Here is a 24,193-nt window from a genome sequence, read left to right as displayed (position 1 = left end):
ATTTTAGCATACATTAATACAAATTTAGAATATGGTTAGAAATTTTAAACAACACAAAAGATTATAGGCTTCAGTATATAAAGTATTTACCAAAAACTCAATATTTTCGTAGGGGTTAACACATAGATTTTGAGAAAATTTCAATAAATACGACAATATTGTTTTAATGCATAATTGCATCATGTACTAATATATGACGATGGTCAAAGAGGTTTGGAACCTTTGTTGTCTCAATTTGTTTAAGAAAATAATGATTTTATAGTAGTTTTTCCATCGATTTATAGGGAGTATTATGAAGTTTTACTAAATTAATTTATAAAAGCAATTGAACGATGCTCATTTACCATGAAAGAGAGTTTAACATACATTAATAAAAATGTAGAATATGGTTAGAACATAAAAACACGAAATATTTTAGGCTTCAGTATATAAAGTATTTACTAAAAACTCAATATTTTCTTAGGGGGTTGACACATATATTTTGAGAAAATTTCAAAAAATGTGACAATAATGTTTTTATGCATAATTGCATCCTTAAATAATATATGATGATGGTCAATGAGGTTTGGAACATTTTTTGTCTCCGTTTTTCAAGAAAATAGTAATTTTATAGTGGTTATTCCACCGATTTAGGGAGTATTAAGAAGTTTTACTAAATTAATTTATAAAAACAATTGAACGATGCTCATTTACCATGAAAGAGTGTTTATCATACATTAATAAAAATGTAGAATATGATTAGAAATTTTAAAACAACACTAAAGATTATAGGCTTCAGTATATAAAGTAATTATCAAAAACTCAATATTTTCGTAGGGGTTAGCACATAGATTTTGAGAAAATTTCAAAAAATACAACAATATTGTTTTAATGCATAATTGCATCATGTACTAATATATGATGATGGTCAAAGAGGTTTGGAACATTTTTTGTCTCCATTTCTCTAGAGAATAGCGATTTTATAATGGTTAGTCTACTAATTTAGATAGTATATGAAGTTTTACTAAATTAATTGATTAAAAAATTATAACGATTCTCATATACCATGAAAAAGAAATGAAAATACATTAATACAAATGTAGAATGCGGTTAGAAATTTTAAAACAAAACTAAAGATTATAGGCTTCAGTATATAATTTTTTTACCAAAAACTCAATCTTTTCGTAGGGGTTAACACATAGATTTTGAGAAATTTTCAAAAAATACGAAAATAGTGTTTTAATGCATAATTGAATCATGTACTAATATATGATGATAGTCAAAGAGGTTTGAAACATTTTTTGTCTCATTTTCTCTAGAAAATAGCGATTTTATTATGGTTAGTCTACTAATTTAGAGAGTATATGAAATGTTAATAAATTAATTTATAAGAACAATTGTACGATCCTCATTTACCATGAAAGAGAGTTTAGAATACATTAATAAAAATGTAGAATATTGTTAGAAATTTTAAAGCAACACTAAAGATTATAGGCTTCGGCATATAAACCTTTTTACCAAAAACTTAATATTTTCGTAGAGGAACACATAGATTTTGAGAAATTTTTTAAAAATATGATAATAATGTTTTAATGCATAGTTGTATCCTTTACTAATATATGATGACGGACAAAGAGGTTTAGAACATTTTTTGTCTTCATTTCTCTAAAGAATAACGATTTTATAATGATTAGTCTATTTTACTAAATAAATTCATAAAAATAATTGAACAATGCTCATTTACCATGAAAGAGAGTTTAGCATATACAACTTACCATCCACTATATAAGTGTCAAAATGATTTTGTAAAAATAGCAATCATCAAAAAAATAATAAAACTTTGCTGATTCAGCCACATTCATATATCAAGCTAAAATAAGATTATACAAACACAAGGATAACTATCATATATCATTTTAAAAACAAATAACCCCATATTCGCATATTGGTAACTAATATGTGATCAAATGAAACACATTATTTGTAGATCATTTTCTTGGAACATGTTTTCTTATTCATTACATAAAACAACAACAACAAAGTGAAAGAGAATATAGAACTCTAACACACATGTGAAGAGAGTTAAGCTACTGATGGAGATGGGATCATTCCCACCTTCCTCGCATAAGCAAAGATACCACCAGCATCAATAACCGGTCCAGCATCACCAATCGCCTTCAGCTTATACTGCTTACCAGTCGTGTGATTAGTCAACAAACCACCACTATCTCTCAGCTCGATCGTCACCGTGTCTCCCGTCGTACACTCGTCGCAGACTCTAACCTCTGACTCGAGCGGAAACACCTCTCCAGTAGCCACCGAGTTACGGAAAAAGATCCTCGCGTAAGTCTGAGCAACAACGGCTTTAGCTCCAGCTGCTCCTAAACAAACGGGAGCGTGTTCACGTGAGGACCCGCAACCAAAGTTCTCACCGGCGATGATGATTGAGTATTTAGACTTGATCTCTCCCGGCACGACGAACCGGGTTGTGTGGGAGTCTGGTAGACCGGAGAGAGCGTAGGAAGCGATCTCGTCGCGTTCTTGCTGGTTGGAAGGGAAGATGGTGGCTTTGTCAGCTGGGATGATCTGGTCGGTGTCTATGTTGTCTTTCAATACGAAGCAGAGGCCGTGGAAGGTGGTTTTGGCTAGAGTTTCGGTAGAGCCAGATCCGTGGGAGGCGGGTGTTGCACGTGGGATGACGAAGGATGCGCCACGTGAGGAGATGGAGATGGAAGATGGAATGAAGGGAGTGGGAGTGGTGAATTTGAGGGAAGAAGATCTGAATGGAACTAAGGGAGAAGAAGGCTTGCTTGAGGAGGAAGGTAATGCTCGGGGAAGTGTAGGAAGAGAAGACGCCATTTTATGTGTGTTTGGATCTATGATCGAACTCGTTGTCGTAAGTGAGTGACATTAGAAGAAACACACAGAGCTTATAAAAGCAAACATGTTTGTATCCTTGTATTTACGGATGTGCCACTTGGGAATTCTAAACGTGCGTTTTGAGACACGTGAGTAGGTCGCCGTGAAACAAAAGGTGTTGTTTTTTTATTTTATTTTCCCAAAGGTTTACAGATCTATAATCTTTGGTTCCGTTATTGTTACACATATTTTCTAGACCAAGGTGTTATATTATATCTAGTATAACCTTCTGATAATATACTAGATTTAGATTAAGATAGAGAAAACTCATAGCTTATACTAGGTTGCTATGGAGTATTTTGTAACATCCAAATGTAATAGATACTAATATGTAAACTGAAACAGAAGAGTAAACCGATAGTCATATCTTATACAATAAAGTTGGCTTGTCTCTCTCCTTAGAGAGCCACATCACCATGTAGATGAGGGCTTTTTGCGACACGTGGCAGCACCTGGATTGTTCTGTTTTTTTTTTTCTTTCTGGTTTTGTTTCTTGCCGGGCGACTGAGCTGGGCTTAAATTGGTTGAGATACTGGCCCAAATATTTAAGGATGTTTATTATAAATACGGTTTTGGTTTATATATATGTTCTCTTTTTCGGTGGATCATATTATTGAGAAACATAATATATAGTGGATTAAGGGGGTTATCCATAACACCCGACCCAACAACAAATTATATTGGAAAACATATTTATGCAGAAGATGACAAAATTAAAAATCGTCTCTTACTTTTCTTTATTCTAAGTCACAGAAACTACAGAATCTTCCCACTCAATGAAAGCATACCAACAAATAATATAAAAAGACTTTAAAGAAAAACAATAAAATAAGATGAAATATAAGAGCTGATCTTTTTTTTCTTTTTCATACAACATAATAAAAATTGATGGACTATAAAAACGTTATACAAACTTTCATTTCTCTTAATGAGAAGTCCATATATTCTCTGCTTAGCCATTTCCTTTATAATTCAAGCAGCTTTCAATATGCAATTTTTTTTAAACACGATATAACATTTAGTTTACGGTGAAAAACTATATCTCATGTAGACTTATAAATTGTTAATTACATTAATTAAGTACTTAAAATGGCTTGGAATATACTTTTAAAAAAACTAAGCTCATAAACTAGAGTTAGGAGTGTTCACAGAATTGGAAAAATAGCCTGTTGTAATCAGCCCCTTCAGATTACATAAAACATTCACACAAAAGCTTTACCAATCAACATAATAGATATTAATGTCGAATAATTACAGCAACATGCGTTACCTTCCACTAACACAGTAAAAACTAAACAGTCACCGCTGCTCTTAGTTCCTTCATAAATAGACGTGTGAACCAAGCACCTTACCGAAACATCTTCCCATACAAACACAACTCACAAATCTCACACCAGTCCCATGGATCAGAAAAGAGCAAAGAAGCAGACTCTTGACACCATGCCAGAAGACCTGCGCATGGTCATTGTTTCTAAGGTGGGGGCTAGCTCTGCATTGGACTACTTCAATGCGATCGTCGCGTCCAAAAGCCTCTACTTTCATTTTGACAATCACTTTATTGCTAAGGTTCTCAACCTCTCGCCATTGGTCAAGAAACCAGCCCTAGCAAAGAGATACAGATCGTTGATGAACAGCTGCTTCAGCGCCAATAACGTTGATGCTAACTTTGTGACAGGTATGCTTCAGGTTGACTACTTTGTTTTGTTATCATGTGTGGCATTTAATGTACCTTCCTTACAGGTGTGCTCAAGTACTTCTGACTCTCGAAATCAATTCTTGGGTATGCATCACCTCCGCATAGCATCAAAGGCTGGTCACCTCCAAGGAAGGTACGTTAATGGAGTTCTCCTCATGGCCATCGGCCAAACTGAGAAAGGAGTAAGAATCATCAACAAATTGACCGATGAGAAGGGTATTAAAGCAGTGGAAAACTGCATCAAAGAATTCCCGCTCTCTCTGGACCGCCTGGACCACAACGTGAAGGATATCTACGTAACATCCTTTACCAAGATGAAGCCAGATCATCAGTGCCATCCTCCAGAGATCAACACAGCATGCTCAGAATGTTACCACTTCTTTTTGATGACCGAGTTCTTTGAGATGATGATAGGTCTCAACTCTCCAGATCTCCGTGATTCTTCATCTCAACAAGGTTCTAAGGACGTTTCCATTACTTTGGAATCCGAGCCGGAGATCAAACAAAGCGACGATACATCAGATGGAGACAGTTCGGACGCAGAACCTGCATCCTATTTCTGCAACCTAAGCCTAAAGTATTTTGCATCTGAACCACTCCGGATGGAGGAACAACACACGTACTTAATGAGGTCGTGCTTAGAACACAACAATCCGGAGGCACACTATATTGAGGGGATCAATCAGTTTTTCTTCCGTAAACGGCGAGTCAAAGGCCTCAGACACCTATGCCGCTCGGCCAAAGGAAAATATGACAAAGGCACGTACCTTTGTGCTATATTGATGTTGTGCACAGGGAAAATCAAAGAGGGGAAAAGGGTGCTTGATACACTTGACTGGGAACACACACTTTCGACTTCTGAACGTAGCTGGAGAAAAATAAAAAAAAACGCTTAGTGTTTATCGTATTGATCCAGAGGACACGTACCTACATAATATGGCCAGACTCAAACCCCCTAGAAGCTGTGACCTTCAAAACAATAATCATCAATACAAGGATTGCTACTACTTTTTAAGAGTGGAGAAATTTGTACAATACGTACATCATAGATAAATTGTTTCGTTGTTCATTTTTTCTTTCAGTTTGGTTTCTTCAAACTTTATTTAGGCAAAAATGGCTTTTAAAAAATAAATACACTCTATTGTATTCATCCCTACATTAAAGTTTATTATAAACCAAAAACAAATAAAATGGGACAGCAACTTCACTATTAAGCATACAACCATGTCATCATTTGTGGCACATAACATATCCAACACTTTCACACATCAAGATATACGAACCCGGCGCGCAGCGCCGGAAGGCTTCTAGTACATCCATAAAGCATAAGATTAGGTTCACAAATTCTTGAAACAGACATACTTATTGTTCTCTTTATTGGAATGGAAGAGGGGAAGCTGAGAATTACTTAACCTTAAGATCAACTCTCATCGACATGCATGGTCCGGTCCCTGCATAACAATAGAGAAGTGTCTTAAAAGTAAAAAAAAAAGAAAGAAAGAAAGAAGAATAGTGTTGTTCTACTATTGGACACTCAGGTCTTAATGGATGTTAAAAACATGAAAAGGATCAGCCAAAGACAAAACTACGCAAGTCCAATAGATCCTCAAAGACAACTAAACGCCAAAAGTTTCAATTTTTTCGCAATCTAATTGAACATCTTAATAGTACTATCAAGTCTAGAACTTGTCACTATCATCCTTTAAAAATAAAACAATCTTTATCACTCACACACCATTTATTACATGATGAAGCAGTTTGGTTCTAACACTCATACCTGTCGGAGAAATCAAATCAAGCAGCTGCAGAAGGAATCATCCCAGCCTTCCTCGCATACGCAAAGATACCACCAGCATCAATCACAGGCCCAGCGTCACCAATAGCCTTAAGCTTATACTCCTTCCCCGTCGTATGATTAATCAAAACACTATCCCCTTCCCTCAGCTCCACCGTCGCGACATCCCCCGTACTACACTCATCACACACCCTAACCTCCGAGTCCAGCGGATAAATCTCCCCGGTCGCCACCGAGTTCCTGAAAAAGATCCTCGCGTACGACTGCGCCACCACCGCCTTCGCCCCCGCCGCTCCCAAGCACACCGGCGCGTGCTCCCTCGACGACCCGCACCCGAAGTTCTCCCCGCCGATGATGATCGAGTACTTCGTCTTCGTCTCCCCCGGCTCCACGAACCGGTCCTTGTACGAAGCTGGGAGGCCGACCAAGGCGTGGGAGCCGAGCTTTTGGTATTCCTCCGGGTTGGAGGGGACGAGGGTGAGAAACTCAGCCGGGATGATCTGGTCGGTGTCGATGTTGTCGCCGACGACGTAGCAGAGGCCGTGGAAGGTCTTTCTCTCTTGCGGCGAGGCTGCGGCGGAGCGGGTCACGAAGGGTGAGGGGGGAGTGACGAGGGGTTTGAGGTTGAAGGAGGTGGAGGTTGGAGCGAATCTGAGGAATGGTGATTGGAAGGGAGGAGACCTTGTGGGAGAAGGTAGGGTTCGGGGTAATGTAGGGTTTACAGATCGGAGAGACGCCGCCGCCATGGTTTGTTGTTTTGATGTGGCCGAAGACAGAGTCAAAATGGTCAGTGAGTGAAATGTGATTATAAGTGGAGTTATATAAGTATTTTAATTTCTTATATTTACGGACATACCCTTATGTCGGAACGTTTTTTAAACTTTTCAGACAAATGTTAGAGCATCTCCAATGGTACTCTATTTTTTCCTCTATAATTTACACTAAAATGAGCAACTCTATTATAGAGTTAAATTTGCTACAATGATTCACTTTATAATAGATTTACTCTATAATAGAGTGAAATATAGAGTAATCTTATTTTTTTACTCCAAATATAGAGTGAAAAAACAAGAATACTCTATATTTCACTCTATTATACAGTAACTCTATTATAAAATGAACCATTGGAGCAAATCCAACTCTATAATAGAATTACTCTATTATAGAGTGAAATATAGAGAAAATTATAAAGTACCATTAGAGATGGTCTTAGGGACCTCCTTGGTTATTATCATTACATGGCATCCGTTTGTAATTTAAATAATTTTGTGAAACTTTCATGAATATTATTTTTATTAAGATAGAGAAATAAATTTAATTTAAGACTTGAAATGATGTAATTTTTTAATGGAGGTTTAGATGATTTTAGGTGAATAAAAATTTATTATGATTTTAGTTAAAATATTTAGAATCTCATCTAAAATATTTTATAATTCGATTTTTATATTTTAGCTTATAAATTTCTATAAAAAAATTTACAATCAGTGTAAATCTCTTAAAATATTACAACAATAATAAATTTTAGAACATAAAATTAATCTTATTTTATTAAAAAAATCATGTTTAAATAATAGCAATTTCTGTCATCTATACTATTATTTGCGAAGTAAATTTTTGGAATCGAGCTCTCACGTTAAAAGTTATAGTGGTTAATAACGTTTATACCCTTAATGAATAAAATGTATAACTAATTTAAAAAATAAAAACGAAATTTTAATTTATTTGATTAGATAATTGATTAAAATTAATAATAGTAAGATTATCCAAAATCTGAAAATATAATTTAAAAAAGAGTTAATTTATGTATATATTGTATTGTTATCTGAAAAAATCTTTTAGTAAAAAGTTAAAAACATGAATTATATAACTAAATATTAATCAAATAAAATGTATAACTAAATAAAAAAATAAAAAAAGAAATGTTAATTTATTTTATTAGATAATTGATTAAAATTAATAATAGTAAGAATTATCCAAAATCTGAAATATAATTTAAAAAATAGATAATTTCTGTATATATTGTATTGTTATCTGAAAAAGTCTTTTAATAAAAAGTTCAAAACATGAATTATATAACTAAATATTAATCAAATAAAATTTATAACTAAATTAAAAAAATAAAAACGAAATTTTAATTTATTTGATTAGATAATTGATTAAAATTAATAATAGTAATAATTATCCAAAATCTGAAAATATAATTTAGAAAAGAGATAATTTTTGTATATATTGTATTGTTATCTGAAAAAGTCTTTTAGTAAAAAGTTAAAAATATAAATTATATAATTAAATATTAATCAAATAAAATTCCTGATTATATAATTAAAAATATAATATTGAATTATCCAAAATCTAAAAATATAATTAAAAAAAAGAAGATAATTTCTATATATATATATATTGTATTGTTATCTGAAAAAAATATTTTAGTAAAAAATTAAAAACATAAATTACGTAATTAAATATTAATCAAATAAGTTTTTTTAATTATATAATTAAAAATATAATATTAAGTTATTCTAAGATTTACTTTAGTATAATGAATATAGTGTACAAAGAAGTTTTCAAAAATTATGAAAATGTTTAAGCCCGCATCGCGGGCAAAACACCTAGTTTTATTATAAATCAGTTGAGTTTTTAGATTTAGATTGAATAAAAACTTCCAACAATGCAGGGGTAACATCTATGCTATTTATAGTCAACCAAGGATTTGTTGTTGGGGGTGAAGAGTGAAAACACCCCATATCTATAAATATGTATATGATAGCTTTTAAAATTCAAGGGCAAAAAAAGAGAATACATCAAAATTCTGAGTTTCTATGACAATTTTCAGTATAAGTCCATGTGGTTCCTTTGTTTTAAGTTTCCAGTCCCTTTAAGAGGTAGCTTTTTGCCTCATCCATTTAGTAGCCGACCACTTCTCTCCAGACAGAACTTCACATCCCCCATGTATGCTATTCGGATCTGACTGTCCATCAAGTCCCTGAATAACACAAGACACCAAATGAACAACAAAGAAGTTTGGAGCAAGAGAGACAGAGAGAGGTTGAAGAAACAGACCATGCTCCAGAAGAGAACTGCGTCTCCTTTGGTGGGTTTCACAGAGATGCCTTTCATGATTTTGCCACCACAAGTGCATTCACCGTCACCAGCCTGCATTTCAAAGAGTGAGAGAAAGAGAGATATAAACACACTGGTTTCTTTCTAAAGATATATAACAATTTGCAGAGTTAAAAGAGAAATAAAACTATACCAAAGGGAAATAAGTTTCTCCTCCTTCTACGTCATCCGTTAAGTACATCAGCATCGTTGCTACACGCTGACCACCACGCTTCAAATTGAACTGTGGGAAAGATACAAAGGATATATGATGAACACACTAAGTTTAGTCCTCAAAAAGACCAAACTAAATGTTCAAAGATCATAATAAAGAAGAAGATTAAGTAACTATCCAACTAAACATTACTGATCGAAACCAAAAACTCTTTACACGATTTTTGACCAAAGGTAAAGAGCTTCCTCCATCAATCTACTAATGAAAATAATACCAGAGGCTTACAGTGTCACCAAAGTAATCGTGATGCGGTCTGTAAAACTGATTCGGCTCGTATCTGCACTGCTAACAGCTTTTAGATTCATCAAACCAAGAAAACAACTTTAATAAGAGTAGTAAAGGGTTGCAATTGCGCACGCACCTTAGGACTTGAATGAGCTCTCCATTCTCCGCTGGTACTTGAGAGAAGACTGCAATTCTCTTTTCAATTGCCTGATAGCAAAATGTCAAGTTCATCAAACTGAAACGACACCACCTTATATGAATGCTAGAAGAGTCAGTGACATACCTGTATTATTGGATAACTTCTTTCTACGTGATTTAGAAACATTCCAGAGCTTGTCCTCACATCACTTTTAACTCCCTAAGCAAGATGATATTAATAATAAATAAGTCTCCAAGGCATAAGCTATAGCATTTGTAGTAGCGACCAAAATTGGCAAATACCTTTCCGGTTTTTATATCAACAACAGTGGAAACCTGAAGGCGAGGCCGGGCGATTGCTTTTAAGTATTCACATTCCTGCCGATTATACAAATCAGGAGAACAAAACCAAAGTTGTTTAAAGGCAAGACAAATAAGGATAATAGCCATTTTTAATAACTCTTATGAAAAATATTATTAGAACTGAGTCTAAGGTTTGGTTTCTCCTTCAAATCTGTATCTTTTCCGAACATGATAAAAAAAAAATGTTAAGGATACTTAGTAATATGCTACTCTAGAAATACGATAAAAAGTAACAGATCATTCTATAATTAGTTAACACATCCCCACCATGTTTAACACAATGAACTAAACACTAACCTCTGAGCTAAGAAAGTTATGAAGCACAATAATTCGAGGGGACCAACTAACTACTTCAGGCTTGACCTGCACCAAAGCAAGTAAACATTCATCAGCTTGAAGCAAACAGAACTTGACCTCGATCTCTTTTTAAACAGTAGAGGTGTAAAAATGAAAATTTTGAGGGAAAAAAAAAAACTAAGGATGAATAGAATTACATAGCCAAGACGTAACAGTTCTGCATCTTTGTCATTTGCCCACCGGGAAACATCTGAAAAAAGTATAAACGACGTTTGTATTTATAATTATCATAGTACATCCATAAATTATCATAGAAGAGTCTGGTCCTGAAGCTAGATTCAGATTAGTCAGAATGGAACCTATTGTGTCAACACCTATATGTAATAATTAATCACAATTTTGTCTAACCTCGAAGATAACGGGCCTTCTGTCCTCGAAGCCCCCTTATGGATGGGAATCCAGTTCCTGAAATGGAAACAAGAAGTGACTGAGAAACCAAAGGAAACCACGACATAACAAGCAACAGAACATCACCCACTAAGCATAGACTACAGCTGATTTAGTGTTCTAAATTACACAAAAAATCTCTGCCAAGAATCAAATACGTTCAGACAACAAAAAAAACATCTATCTCCAAAGAGACATCTACAAACAGAAACATAAACGTACAAAAGCATAGGGGAGGAAAGAGGAGAGGTTACCGTACGAATCTTCCAATCTATTAATAAACGCCAATTGTAACAAGGCACCTGCAGATTCATTCAGGGAACACAATCTCCATGAGTTAACCAAAAAAGCCGTTACAAAATTCTCATTAAAGTTAGTTTCATAGTTCTCCCCCGAACTAAAAATTCATTGTAATGACAAAAACACTTTCAGCTTGGCCGAGGTAATCAAATGTTTCGAGAATAATCAAATGTGTACAAGGGTCGACTATAAATTGAGAGAGTAGTACCTATGATCATTCCGACAGTGACAAATGTCAATAGACCGAACACGATCCTCATGGCAGGTGCAGCAGCCATGTCTCCTCGTTTTTTTTTGATCTCCGACCAGAAAATAAAAAGTTTTGGGAGAGATTTATCAACAGTTTTTGCAGGAGGAAAAGAGAAAAGTGAGAGGAGCTTTGATTGAGATTTTTGAGTGTGGAGAAACGTCAGAGGAGGAAAGGAGTTTCTTGTGAAGGGATCTGAGCTCTTTTTTTTTTTTTAACTCTCTTTCTTTTTATTTTATTTTATTGCGTTTCCTTCCTTCTCTTCTTTGCTTTTCTGTTTGTGTTTTATTATTTTTGAATGGACTGTTTATCTCTTTTACTTTCATCTTTTTGAACAAAACTATTCATCAAATTATCTAAACTCCAATTATACATAATATTCTTTGTTAATGATTTCTGCTGAACTGTTCTAATGGTATTGGTCTGACAAATGACAACCATCGTGGGGGATCTTAAAACAATTTTTTTCAAGTATAGCTGGAAATTACTAATATTTTTCCTTACTCGAAATAATAATTGATGGATATTTGTTTTTGGTAATCAATAATTGAGTGAATGTTTGCTAAATAATTTAGGTTAGTAACGCCACCAAAACAACAACACAAATCCGTCCCATTTTGTATTTAAACAGAAAAAAATTTGGCTTATACTTTAATTAACTAACTAACAACTACTAATAATAATTAGATTATATATTTAATTACAAAAATCGAAAAAGAAAAAAAAAAGACAAGTTATATAATAATAATCGACCGTCTGACTCCCGATATCTCCTAAACGCTTTTAACCGCAACTCTCTTCTTCCCCGATTCATTCCGTCGGTTGCGTCATGCCTTCGTCTGATCCGCCGCGCCACCGATGCTCCACCGCACTACTCTTCCTCCTCCTGCTAGGCTTCTCCTTTGCGGCGGCAGACGATGCCTCGTGGACCGAAGACTCAACCCTCGAGTCTCCCGGCTGTACCAATAAGTTCCAAATGGTAACCAAAAAAAAAAGATTCTTTCTTTGCTGAGTTGATGATTCTCATTATCTGGAATCCTCTGCTTATTACACAGGTTAAGATCTTGAACTGGGTTGATGGTGTTGAAAGCAACGACTTCTTAACCGGCTTAACCGCTCAATTCGGAGAGTCGTTGCCGTCTGATGCTGGTCAGGGCGTTAGATCTCCGGTTGCTTTTGTGCGTCCTTTGGACTCGTGCTCCAATCTCTCTTCCAGGGTAAGTCGAAAGTGTGATCCTTTCTCAAAAAGTCAATGCCTTTTTCACAGATTCATGTAGCTTTGCTCTGTTTTTACTCTGTTTTTTGCTCTGTTTCAGTTAGATGGAAGTATTGCCTTGTCGATCCGTGGGAACTGTGCTTTCACTGAGAAGGCAAAGCATGCTGAGGCAGCTGGCGCTTCTGCTCTGCTTGTTATTAATGACAAAGAAGGTTTCTGTTTTTTTTTGAAGTTTTGGTCTTTTAGTAGATGTCTTTGTATCATCTAATTTAATGATCTTTTGTCAGATCTTGATGAGATGGGATGTATGGAAAAGGACACTTCTTTGAATGTGAGCATACCTGTGTTAATGATCTCTAAGTCTAGCGGAGATGCTCTCAACAAGTCTATGGTGGATAACAAGAGTGGTGAGTGAGCCCCTTGTGATGTCCCACTTCAGTTTTTTTATTTTTAATCTCTCACAGCCATTAAATAGCCTTATTCTCTTGTAGTTGAGCTTCTGTTGTATGCGCCAAGTCGTCCTGCTGTGGACCTCACGGCAGGTTTGTTGTTGCTCATGGCTGTTGGAACTGTTGTCGTTGCATCTCTGTGGTCAGATCTTACTGATCCTGACCAAGCTAATGAATCTTACAGCATATTAGCAAAGGTTTACACTTCAATGTATATTTAGTAGGTTGAGTTATCAATGTCTTATCAATGAAGGAAGATTGACTTGAAACTTATTTTTTCCCAGGAATTTACTGGTGTTGGAACCAGGAAAGATGATCCAGAGAAGGAGATCCTTGATATAAGTGTCACTGGTGCTGTGTTTTTTATAGTAACAGCCTCTATTTTTCTGCTGCTCCTTTTCTACTTTATGTCATCATGGTTTGTGTGGGTGCTCACTATATTCTTCTGCATCGGTGGCATGCAGGTAACAAGTTGTAGAATATTGAGATTGAATCTATGTTTGAGTTTTCCCATTAGTTTAACAAAGTGTGGCTGTTGTTTTTCAGGGTATGCATAACATCATTACGGCAGTTTTATTGAGGTATTCTAAATTCTTCCTAAACATCTCACTTCTCTCTTCTTTTTTTTTCTTTTTCGGGTTAGCAATTCTTGATGGATATATATTGTGAACCGCCTGCAGAAAGTGGAGACACCTTGGTCGGAGATCTGTGAAGCTCCCTTTGCTTGGGACAATGTCATGGATGTCACTTCTGGTGAATATCTTTTGTCTGGCGTTTGCTGTCTTCTGGTTTGTGAAACGGCACACATCGTATGCTTGGGCTGGACAAGACATCTTGGTAAAGCTCCCCTTTCTTCATGCAGTGAATGCTTTTAGAAGCCATTCCTCTCAGTGTCTTATGATTGCTTTATATTTCTCTCTTTGGAATATTCATTTTGCACATTGTTGGCAGGGCATCTGTTTGATGATCACAGCCTTGCAAGTGGTTCGATTACCTAACATCAAGGTAGGTAGCCTGGCTTGTTACGTATTGATACATGGTGGTTCTACGTTTTTTGTTCTGATAGTTATCTGTACTCCAGGTTGCTACTGTTCTTCTCTGCTGCGCGTTTGTCTATGACATCTTCTGGGTCTTCATATCACCTTTGATATTCCACGAGAGTGTTATGATTGTGGTGAGTATCTGATTCTGATAGCTGAGTAGTCTTGTAGAGCATGGCAAGTTATCTAGTTGATAGTCTTACTTGAGATCCCTTCTTTGTAGGTTGCACAAGGAGACAGCAGCAGCGGGGAGTCCATTCCTATGTTACTAAGGATTCCTCGGTTTTTCGATCCTTGGGGTGGCTATGATATGATTGGTTTTGGAGACATCCTCTTCCCCGGTCTGCTCATTTCCTTTGCTTCCAGGTACTGCAAAAGATTACTATGTTCAATTCTTTCTGACTTTAGTGCTTACTTACTCTTCTCTTTGGTCTCACAGATATGACAAGATCAAGAAGAGAGTAATCTCAAGTGGATACTTCCTTTGGTTGACTATTGGCTATGGAGTTGGTAAAGTTTAATTCTGCAAACATAACATAAATTGATTTTCTAGTAAATCCTTAAAACACATTTGGTTCTGTTGTGTAGGTCTGTTACTAACATATCTAGGTCTGTATCTAATGGACGGACATGGTCAGCCTGCGCTACTCTACATCGTACCATGCACACTCGGTAATAATACCAGAAGCTCGAGTTTCTCTTCCTCTTATCTGATCTTGTCCATGGGTTTGAAACAAAAACTTGATGTGTTTTTTTCTTTCTCTAGGTTTGGCTGTCATTCTAGGGTTGGTAAGAGGAGAGCTTAAAGAGCTATGGAACTACGGTATTGAAGAATCAGAGTCTAACACGCCGGAGGATACTCTGCCTGTGGCATAAGAAAATGATTCAACAAAGCTAATGGTGTGTTATCAATCAAACCAGATCAGCTTAAAAAAAGAGAGGTTATGTAGTAAGAAGACTCATGACATGTTGTACAGAGTCCATATGATATTCTCTTCTCCTTGAATTCAGACTCACACAGTAACCATCATTTCGTAATATTTCAAGTTATTCAAATTCCCTTTTTGTTTATTCTTGTATCTGATACATAGCCAGTTCCATAAAACTTACGAGTTTGTCATGTTAAATGAAAAATGGAAAAATGTAATGTAATTCCGATGAAAGTTTAATGCACGATCAGTTTTTGATGTGAAATTGTGGAATTGACCAACCAGTGACCAGTCTATTTTATATGCACGTATATAATTATTGATAAAGTAGGACAACCGTATGAAATATATGTATGACCAACTGCACTATATGACTTGTAAATAATTCAGTTCCCACTAAACATGCGATTAGATAGAAAAAAAATGTAATTTAGTAGTCTCTTTGTTAATTATGTGATAGTCTGATGGAGTTATATAACTTGTATCCGGCATGAATTCTGTAGCTAGTGTGTGTGAGAGTTATAGAAGGGAGGTAAAAAAATTTTGATGAGTTTCTTTAACCATTTTACTCTAATAAATTTCTGCAAACTGAACTTTTTTAAGAATAGATATGAAGACTGCGACACTTGTCAGATATAACAAAGGCAATTCTCTCAAATAGTCATTTTAAGTTTTTATTATAAAAATAGCATTCAATAAAAAAATAACTAAAATAACTTTTTTTTATTTTGAAAATTTTAATTTTAATTTTTTATTTTTTAAAATATGAAACTTTATCTTAAAAACCTCACATCTTAACTCTAAGCTCTAGGTTTAGATTAGTTAACCCTAAGATATAAATGCATTTCTACTCTTTAATAAAAAAATTGGTATATTTCTCAATTAATGTTATTTTTGTGATAAATTTTTTTAAAAAACTATCCTATAGAATTTCTCAAATAAATCACTAAATACTATAATAATAGTTTTAACTAGCTATAGTATATTTTAAAAACATTTTTTAAAAAAAATGTTAAATTAATTCAAACAAAAGAAAATATTGCTTACAACCAAGGTTGCTTTTTTTAAGTTCAAAAGAAATTGAAACTTTGGATAAGATCATCTAAAGGAGAACAAAGTTTCCATAGCTCCTTGATAAGCTGAGTTGTGAAGATAATATGTATAAGCTTTACAAATTAGACTAAAAGTCTAAAAGTGTGAATTTTCTAATAGTTATTATGGGTACTATAATTTATTTTGTAAGTTAGTCGATATAATATATATATATATATATATATCCATCCATAGAAACATGATTCATGATTTACAATCAAGACGAGCCAAGCAGATAATAGCTAAAAAATGGAAAACGAAAGCACTGCGTAGCTCCAACGGCAAGTTCCCAAACCCTAATGTTTACATTATTTTGTTATGACAAAAAACAATACCAAATTAAGCATGCTAATATATAACATACCCTTTTATCAAAATTCAAGAAAATAAACAAAAAAAGAAGAAAATTCTTTCTTTCCTTAACTAATACATATCCACACATTTAGTATGTATATATCCTATCTTACACGTATGTATACATAATACATATAAGAATATATGTACACATATATAGATATGCGTCATGATCACTCCATTCCAATACTATGTGTGTTGGAGATAAGCCAATATTATATGCATCATTAATGATGATGATGATGATCATTTCGGAGCTAAGCCATCAACGAGACACTGCATAACCTTAACCTGCATACTAAGGCACTTGATGTAATGAGCCGTCTCTTCCATCAGCTTTGATGTCTCCATGCCACCGCCTCCCGGGACAAGATTCCTCAGCCTCTCCGCTTCCTCCTCCTCCACTGGATCTCTCCGGTTACTCCTCCTCCTCCTCAGACACGTCACCCTCTTCTTCCTCCTAGGAAACCTGACGACTTTACTGTTTTCTTTGGCGGCTCGGCGCAAGAGGGCTCTGCTCCACAGCCGGTTAGTCCCTCCGGCTGCTCTGGCCATGGATACATACGCAGCCTTCTTGATTTTCTTAACACGATCGTTTGTTTTTTCAGGAGAATTGAAAGTGTTTTGTCTTCTGAGATTTGAGAGGGATTGGAGGAAGTGGAGGGTAAAAACATCCTTTTCAGGGACGTCTGTGTTTATGGGTTTGTCTGCAGAAGCCATTGTTTGTGTTCTTAGAGAAAAAGAAGAACTTGAGTTGAGAACCTTTATAAAAAAATTGTGAGAACAGCACAATGTTAGGGTTAATAAATAAAGGAGATGAGAGAGACTGGAGAGAGAGGGGAAAGTTGTTTATTTTTCCTTACACTTAACTTTTGTTTTACAAATATGGTTTTTTATGTCACAAGACACAACTATTCAAAACCCTGTATAAAGTTATAACTATATATATATATATGTCGACCTAAAAGTTTTTTTTAGATAGTTGTTAATTCATGTTCTAAATATAACTAGAGTTGAAAGAAAAACATTAAGAGATGACGAAAAGTAGATGAGCTATATTGGCTTTTGATAGATTGAGTTTTGGAGCTGAACTGACCCATCAAATTTAGTTGGATTGAAGTATGAGGATAGAAGTTTTAACTGGCAGTTTATTTATCAATGGTGACATGAACAAAATAAATAATACTTAACAAAAAACAAAATAAATAAGAAGTTTTGTATTGGGGGTTTAATATCAAAATATAAAATGAAAATTGTATAGTATTACTTCAAATTTTGAAGACTCGTCTGCTGTGAATTTAGTATACTTTTAGAATGTTTACTGGTGAATAATAGATGTGTTAAACCATTAGATATTATAATTTAAAATGAAATATGAAGTTAGTATAGCAAAACATATGTATTTAGATAAGTATAACATGCACCTAGGGTTATAAAGTCTTGAATAAATAAATAGACATTTAGTGGAAAACGATGTTTTGGCTTAAAGAAAAAGGGTGATGCGAATAGATTAACAGAACTTGGCTATTTTCTGACCAATTTGAAATATATTACATAGATAGATATTAATATATAACAATAAGGTTAGTATTATACTAAAAAAAATAATAATTCGGATGATGTTTACGTAAATGCAAAATAATTAAAGCCCTTTGGCTCATAGCTTTAAGAATAAACGGAAAAGGGAGCAATTAGGAGCAGGCATCAGATTACGGAATAAGATTTCAGCCTCATATTTGTGTTTATTTGTTTGGTTTTATAAGAGGTTAAGTTTAGTGACGAATGCGTATGGGTTAATTAACGTGAACAGCTAATAGAGACGTTTATGATTATATATTAGGTAAGCTATATATCTTTATCTAATGTGTATGTATTTATGTCAACATTAGTTGACAATTAAATGATGACTGGTATGGAATGATTCTAGATACTCATTTTCATTGCAAAATTATTAACTAAAAAAATCTCCCAAAAATTTCAATTTATTGAATAATATTTACTTGATCAATATCTTACAAACAAAAGCACAACACAACGCTACCACTGGTTTATGTTTTCAATTCCAACATGATCGAGTTGAAGTTTGAACTATGCGTTAGCTCGGAAAGTAACCCAACTGAGAAAAACAACTATGATTTTTATTAGAGGGAAGAGTGTTAATAAACGTAGTACCCGCTCGCATCATCAAACATAAAACGTGACAAAAGGTGATCAACTACATATAAAATATTCACCAAATCACCATGCAAGAGCAACAACAAAATATAAATGATATCTTCTTCACCTTTTCTTATTATATGAGATAATTCAATTGGTTTGACCTAAAGGTGACACCAGCATTATATGTAAACTATATAATAAACAAATTTAAGAAACGACAGCCCACAGAATAAATAAAAGATGGAGAAGAGAGACTTGAAGAATACGATTTGTGTTTGGTTAAGGCTATAATTTAGCATTAGTCCCATCTCTTTTGTGTTAATCACTCTCTCCCTACCGCTTTGCCGCCGGGCGTATTTTTCACGCCATTAATTATTTTGTATATTATGATTATCATATATATCCCACTCTAAAATTCAACTCCAAAATTAATTAATTCCCTTAATCAAACCCAAAGTTTTTCTGTAAGTTTCAAATTATACATCTATATCATAGAAGACATATTTTGAAGTTCAAATGGTAATTAAGTTTATTTAAGAGTCAAACTAAATGAATAATAAGATTTGTATTAAATAAGAGATAAAAGAAGGAGTTAAAGAAGTGGTAGAGTGGACCCAGGAATGGGCCAACCACCACATGAAGGCACATGGCTATGGCCTTTACCCACCCTCCACTTTCCTTTCTCTCTTATCTTTATCTTTTAATTTATGCTTTAATTATTTGATTAATATTAACCACACCATTCGTTTTATTTGATTCCCCTTCTCATTTTCTGTAATTGATAGTTTTAGTCGTTGGGGCTAACTTAAATATTCAACTAATAATGTAAACACAAAATAGAAAAGAACAAACAGTAATAATAGTGACTTGACAACTATGAAACAGAAGAAAATAAATTTATATCGTATTCACGTTTATAAACGAAACGTGTGAAAAAATCACGTCATTACTGACGTCTTCTTTCTATTGTCAGTTGTTTTATTATTACGTTTGTAAGAAAGAAGACGGCTGATTAAACTTGACGTTACAACTGTCGGCGAATCTGTTCCCGTAATGGCTGATGTGGCTCCGTTGTTACTTTCTCCGGTGGATAACATGACGGCGCTATACTTTTCTTTCATTTTTGTTTTTGTTTTTCCTCATAAGTAGTGCCGTGCGAAGAGTTTAAGGGGGCATAAGGCAAGTTCTAAAAATAAACTTATTTATAACTGTAATGAAAATAATTTTCTAATATGATATATTATTTTCACCAAATAAACAAGTCTAATACTGTAAAAAATAAGTTTATAACGTAAATATGTTATATTATGTTATATAAAAAAATATGAATTCAGAAAATGAGTTAATTAATTTTCGTAGAAATGTTTTTTTTTAATAAGTCTAAACCAATAGACTAGAAATTATTTTAAATTTTGGGGCCCTAAAAATAATCATATTAATCGGGGGCCTGAGGCGAATGTCTTTTTCAATACACTGTAGACACGCCTCTGGTTATAAGACAGGCCAAAACCAATGAGATGAGGCCGTGACTCAAGAATAGTGTACCAGTAAAATATAAACACAGTAATATATGTTTATTTAATATAGTGAAATATTTATATCCACAAAATTATGTCTATTATATAAGGAACAGTTTTTAAGAGTTTTTTAAGAGACCAAAATAGAAAGAAAAATAATGGAAATATGGTGAAAAATGAAAATTAACCAATCCACAATGTGAATCACCTGTCGCAAGAAAACCAGATTGTATATGAGATTTCAAAAGCCTTTATGATAGATTAAGGATGATGTCCTTAAAGCACCTGTCGATCTGCTTGAAGACTTTATATGAAGTATCTGTGACCCTTTTCTATCCCCGCGAGTAGTTTTCAGTTTGGGAGATGTTCTAGATAACCAATACATAAAGTGAGGCCAGTCATTTAAAAGCATAGTCAGAAGATAGTCATCTGAGAACCTTTTACCAAATGAGATTGCCCAAGTCGCGGGGAAACATCAAATGTTGCTTGTCTCAGGTTGAATATTGCAAATGCAGAAAGATAAAGGACCGTTCACCCCCCTCATGCAACAAGACGAACCCGCAAAGAAAGTCTATAAAGATGAGAAGGTGAAAACATGTGTTGGTCATTTTGGAACAAGACTTATAAACTAAGCTGTATATCCGCAAATATTCGCTTAAACATGTTTAACTGATTTGAGAGAAGTTAAAAAAAGGCGTAATATAATTGTAGGTTTCACTTTCGTTTCTTTTAGATTAATTTTAGATATTCATATTGTATACACAATGCACTCGTTAAAAAATACTACACTGCCAGGACTGGTTGTAACGTATTCTTATAATTAAGAATCAACAAAGAGAAGTTCATATACAACGAATAGAAGATTAGAGATGAGATCACGTTATGTTAAGTTTGAAACTCGACAATGTGAACGATATTACTAGTTAAGCATTGCATGTTTGGACTAGTTTTGTTGGTTACTAGATTACAAAGACTTAAATAAGCGGACATAAACAAAGGGTTTGCACGTGGGTTTGGCCACACCCACACATATACAATATATACATGTAATTCATTATTTGATTATTTGAGTTGAAAAACAGAACCGTGGAAAATGAAAAGGTGGGCCAATCTTGCCTATTGTTAGAGAGGCAAGATTTTAATACTCGGAACGAAGACTACTTCCTAATTAACTCTTTTATTTTCATTTAAACTTTTTAATCATCGTTTATCATTTTCTTCGATTAAGGTTAGGAGGCTCTGGGTCTCACTCTCACATAAAATAAAATTATACTATATTTTTCTATCGTTTACAAGTTACAATTAGCAAGTTTAAACGTGTTATTACATATCCAGAAGTTCATTTTGTGAGAAACTAATTGAAAAAATCTCAAAAATGCAACACTGAGTATATTTATTTACACTTTTCATCTTACATGTCCACAAGATGAAAACATACGAATTTAATTAAATACTCATAATTTTATTAATTACCTAACTACTTTCAGTTCAACAAATATTTGGTTGTAACATGTGCACATGAAATATCTCCCAAAAAAAACTCAAAACCATCGCATGTCGTCGCATCTTAACAGTGTATACTGATGTAGACATTCTTTATTAATAGACCGACCGACCGTACCAAAAGTATTCAGTAAAAAAAATGCTTATAACCAATAAAGATCACAATTTATTATTTCGTTCTACCAATAGACTAGTAGCAACTAGCAGCAAGCCAGATAACGATAAAGTTGGATAATCGAACCATTTTCAAGGCTGTGATCATCACAGTCATTCATATGACAACAAACTTTTCACAAAGTTCAACAACCAAAACTTCTCTACACGGCCTCTTACTTTAGGAGGAGATGGATCAATACAAAACTAGATATTGACAGATAAATTAAAGTGATTTCTGTTTATAAAACTAAATTGATAGATCAAATTACGAGGGGGGGGGGGGTGGGGGGGGGGGGGGCGAAATATATTTCTGTTCATAAAAGTATTATTAGAAACAAAAGTACAAATCCAATCAGATGTTTATAGGGAGAGCAGAAAAACCCCAAGATACATAAATAATTCTTCTACCATCGTGTATAGGCTCCAAGTTTAGAACTGGACGGGCTTAGGCCTTATCAATAGGTAGAAATTTCGGTCCAACAGTTTGACACTTTACTTACTACAATAGTTTTCCAATTCCTTTGGCAAAATTATAAATGTACTAGAATTCTTGTCCGCGCTACGCGCGGATTGTATCTTTTTTTTTTTTTGTCATCAACTTTACAGACTCATATAGACTCTGTGAACCAAACTGGGAGATCTTGATCCATGTGAACTACAAAAGACGTTTCCTTCCTAGCGCTACGGGCTAAGCTATCCGCCTTCTTGTTATGCGTTCTTGGTACATAGATAATCTCTGCGTGGGAAAAACTCTCTTTCAAGCTGTTTATATCCTCCAAATAACTTGCAAATGCTGGCCATTCCTCTGGTGCTGAAACGCGCGGATTGTATCTTATAAACTTATTTTACATCTTTATTATTATTATTTTTGAAGCTCATTTTACATCTTTATATATTTGAATATTTTATACCATTTTACTTTTCAAAAAATTAAAATATATAAGGTAATGTGTAATTATATGGTGATGGATTTGAGTTTTCGTTGTGATTTTTTGAACTGATAAATTTCACTTTGTTTTTTATTTTACATTTATGTAATTTCTCAGCTGTTATTTTTTTGATCGGGTGTTAATTATAAATCTATTAACTATTTTAAAATAGGAGAAATAGTATATAATAGTGTTTGGTAAATGTTTCATCCAAAAAATTGTATATCCATCAAATATAAAATATTTAAATTTTTGTTTTAATCCAAATTTTTAATGCTCTTATACTTTGAAAAATAAACTGTTTTAACTTAATAGTTTGACTTTTTTTTTTAAATTATTCATATTACCAAACTACTGGAAAAAATATATAAATTTAGTTTTATTATATATTTTAAGTTATCTCTCAGCTAAAATTTCACTATTTATTTTATAACATTTTTGGAATAAATTATTTGAATATGTTTATAGATTATTTTATTTTAAAAACTATTTGTTTCATCATTTTTTTGTGCCAATTTGAATTAATGATTCATTTAACTTTCTTAATTATATAGTATAGATGTAACAAAATTATGTGAAAGTCGAACATATTTTTAAAATGATAGGGTAGACATATTTTTTTTAAGGAAGTTGTGTTGGAGATGAGAGAATCATCAAGGAGGTGTGGTAGTTAGCTTCGGTCACTGTTGTTTAGAGTCAAGTTTGAGAAACTGGTGTTCATGTTATTACCATATTTCTTTTTCTTGCCTGATTTTATTATTTGCCCAATCAATGTGCTTCTAAAACAGATTTTGCATTCAAACGAAACTTTATTGGTTTGTTCAAGCGTGCTCACATTACTTTTCAAGTATGCTAAATCATTTTAAGATCTTAGTAACTATGACCATTCTAAATCTTTTGAAGATCTTAGTAACTTTGACCATCTGGAGCCAGGACTTTGGGATGCAACTTATTGGGAATGCTTGCTCGAGCTGAATTACTTGACTTTCGTTTGATGTAAAACTCTTTCGATATATTAAGATACATGAAAAATACACCCTTCAATATTAACCTTTAGGACATTCTACTTACATTGAATAAACTATCCTATCATGTGCTGCTCCTTTCC

The 24,193-nt window shown here is 33.9% G+C and overlaps 5 protein-coding genes across 8 annotated transcripts; 1 reads left to right on the top strand and 4 right to left on the bottom strand.

Moving 5' to 3' along the window:
* Positions 1-1,809: 1,809 nt before the first annotated feature.
* LOC106421092 (3-isopropylmalate dehydratase small subunit 2) lies at positions 1,810-2,901 on the bottom strand. Its single transcript, XM_013861938.3, has one exon. It carries the CDS (start codon positions 2,836-2,838, stop codon positions 2,062-2,064), a length of 777 nt encoding a protein of 258 aa, XP_013717392.1. The 5' UTR covers positions 2,839-2,901; the 3' UTR covers positions 1,810-2,061.
* Positions 2,902-3,988: 1,087 nt separating this feature from the next.
* Positions 3,989-7,192, bottom strand: LOC106421017 (3-isopropylmalate dehydratase small subunit 1-like). 3 transcript variants are annotated; one of them, XR_002664416.2, is made up of 4 exons: positions 6,372-7,192; positions 6,008-6,045; positions 5,362-5,462; positions 3,989-5,258 (listed from the first exon to the last, which is right to left on the bottom strand). XR_002664416.2 is itself a non-coding variant. In XM_013861865.3 (2 exons), the coding sequence occupies exon 1, from the start codon at positions 7,133-7,135 to the stop codon at positions 6,389-6,391; it is 747 nt and encodes a 248-aa protein (XP_013717319.1). In that variant the 5' UTR covers positions 7,136-7,192; the 3' UTR covers positions 5,736-6,045; positions 6,372-6,388. The 3 variants fall into 3 exon arrangements, 1 of the variants encoding a protein (XP_013717319.1); XR_001284113.3 differs by having other exon boundaries at positions 3,989-5,462; XM_013861865.3 differs by lacking the exons at positions 3,989-5,258; positions 5,362-5,462 and having other exon boundaries at positions 5,736-6,045.
* Positions 7,193-9,098: 1,906 nt separating this feature from the next.
* Positions 9,099-11,961, bottom strand: LOC106421094 (prolyl 4-hydroxylase 1). Of its 2 annotated transcripts, XM_013861940.3 has the most exons (12): positions 11,702-11,960; positions 11,448-11,495; positions 11,155-11,211; positions 10,944-10,996; positions 10,747-10,812; positions 10,390-10,464; positions 10,232-10,306; positions 10,085-10,155; positions 9,949-10,000; positions 9,643-9,732; positions 9,450-9,542; positions 9,099-9,372 (listed from the first exon to the last, which is right to left on the bottom strand). In XM_013861940.3, exons 1-12 carry the CDS (start codon positions 11,769-11,771, stop codon positions 9,265-9,267), a joined length of 858 nt encoding a protein of 285 aa, XP_013717394.1. In that variant the 5' UTR covers positions 11,772-11,960; the 3' UTR covers positions 9,099-9,264. The 2 variants fall into 2 exon arrangements, with proteins under 2 accessions (XP_013717394.1, XP_022574756.1); XM_022719035.2 differs by lacking the exons at positions 9,099-9,372; positions 9,450-9,542; positions 9,643-9,732 and having other exon boundaries at positions 9,945-10,005; positions 11,702-11,961.
* A 499-nt stretch (positions 11,962-12,460) lies between these two features.
* Positions 12,461-15,516, top strand: LOC106421187 (signal peptide peptidase-like 3). The gene is made up of 14 exons (XM_013862034.3): positions 12,461-12,719; positions 12,796-12,957; positions 13,057-13,168; positions 13,244-13,363; positions 13,448-13,602; positions 13,690-13,869; positions 13,952-13,986; positions 14,086-14,242; positions 14,357-14,410; positions 14,487-14,579; positions 14,669-14,811; positions 14,885-14,955; positions 15,034-15,117; positions 15,212-15,516. The coding sequence occupies exons 1-14, from the start codon at positions 12,570-12,572 to the stop codon at positions 15,319-15,321; spliced, it is 1,626 nt and encodes a 541-aa protein (XP_013717488.1). The 5' UTR covers positions 12,461-12,569; the 3' UTR covers positions 15,322-15,516.
* Positions 15,517-16,716: 1,200 nt separating this feature from the next.
* On the bottom strand, positions 16,717-17,771 carry LOC106421025 (transcription factor IBH1). The gene has a single exon (XM_013861871.3). It carries the CDS (start codon positions 17,538-17,540, stop codon positions 17,067-17,069), a length of 474 nt encoding a protein of 157 aa, XP_013717325.1. The 5' UTR covers positions 17,541-17,771; the 3' UTR covers positions 16,717-17,066.
* Between the last annotated feature and the right edge of the window lie 6,422 nt (positions 17,772-24,193).

The sequence above is a fragment of the Brassica napus genome, chromosome A5 (genome assembly GCF_020379485.1).
Source record: "Brassica napus cultivar Da-Ae chromosome A5, Da-Ae, whole genome shotgun sequence".
NCBI classification, from domain to species: Eukaryota; Viridiplantae; Streptophyta; class Magnoliopsida; order Brassicales; family Brassicaceae; genus Brassica; species Brassica napus.
Note: the sequence above shows the minus strand (reverse complement) of the source record. Positions and strands in the feature narration are given on the sequence as shown.

Bases quoted from the DNA above. Each gene is read 5' to 3' on its own strand.
- LOC106421017 (XM_013861865.3), bottom strand. From the start codon at position 7,135: ATGGCGGCGGCGTCTCTCCGATCTGTAAACCCTACATTACCCCGAACC.
- LOC106421092 (XM_013861938.3), bottom strand. From the start codon at position 2,838: ATGGCGTCTTCTCTTCCTACACTTCCCCGAGCATTACCTTCCTCCTCA.
- LOC106421025 (XM_013861871.3), bottom strand. From the start codon at position 17,540: ATGGCTTCTGCAGACAAACCCATAAACACAGACGTCCCTGAAAAGGAT.
- LOC106421094 (XM_013861940.3), bottom strand. From the start codon at position 11,771: ATGGCTGCTGCACCTGCCATGAGGATCGTGTTCGGTCTATTGACATTT. The intron at 11,212-11,447 runs GTAACCTCTCCT...TTTCCATTTCAG, and splicing joins TAGATTGGAAGATTCGTACG to GAACTGGATTCCCATCCATA. The intron at 9,733-9,948 runs GTAAGCCTCTGG...TCTTTCCCACAG, and splicing joins ACGATTACTTTGGTGACACT to TTCAATTTGAAGCGTGGTGG.
- LOC106421187 (XM_013862034.3), top strand. From the start codon at position 12,570: ATGCCTTCGTCTGATCCGCCGCGCCACCGATGCTCCACCGCACTACTC. The intron at 12,958-13,056 runs GTAAGTCGAAAG...GCTCTGTTTCAG, and splicing joins GCTCCAATCTCTCTTCCAGG to TTAGATGGAAGTATTGCCTT. The intron at 15,118-15,211 runs GTAATAATACCA...TTCTTTCTCTAG, and splicing joins CATCGTACCATGCACACTCG to GTTTGGCTGTCATTCTAGGG.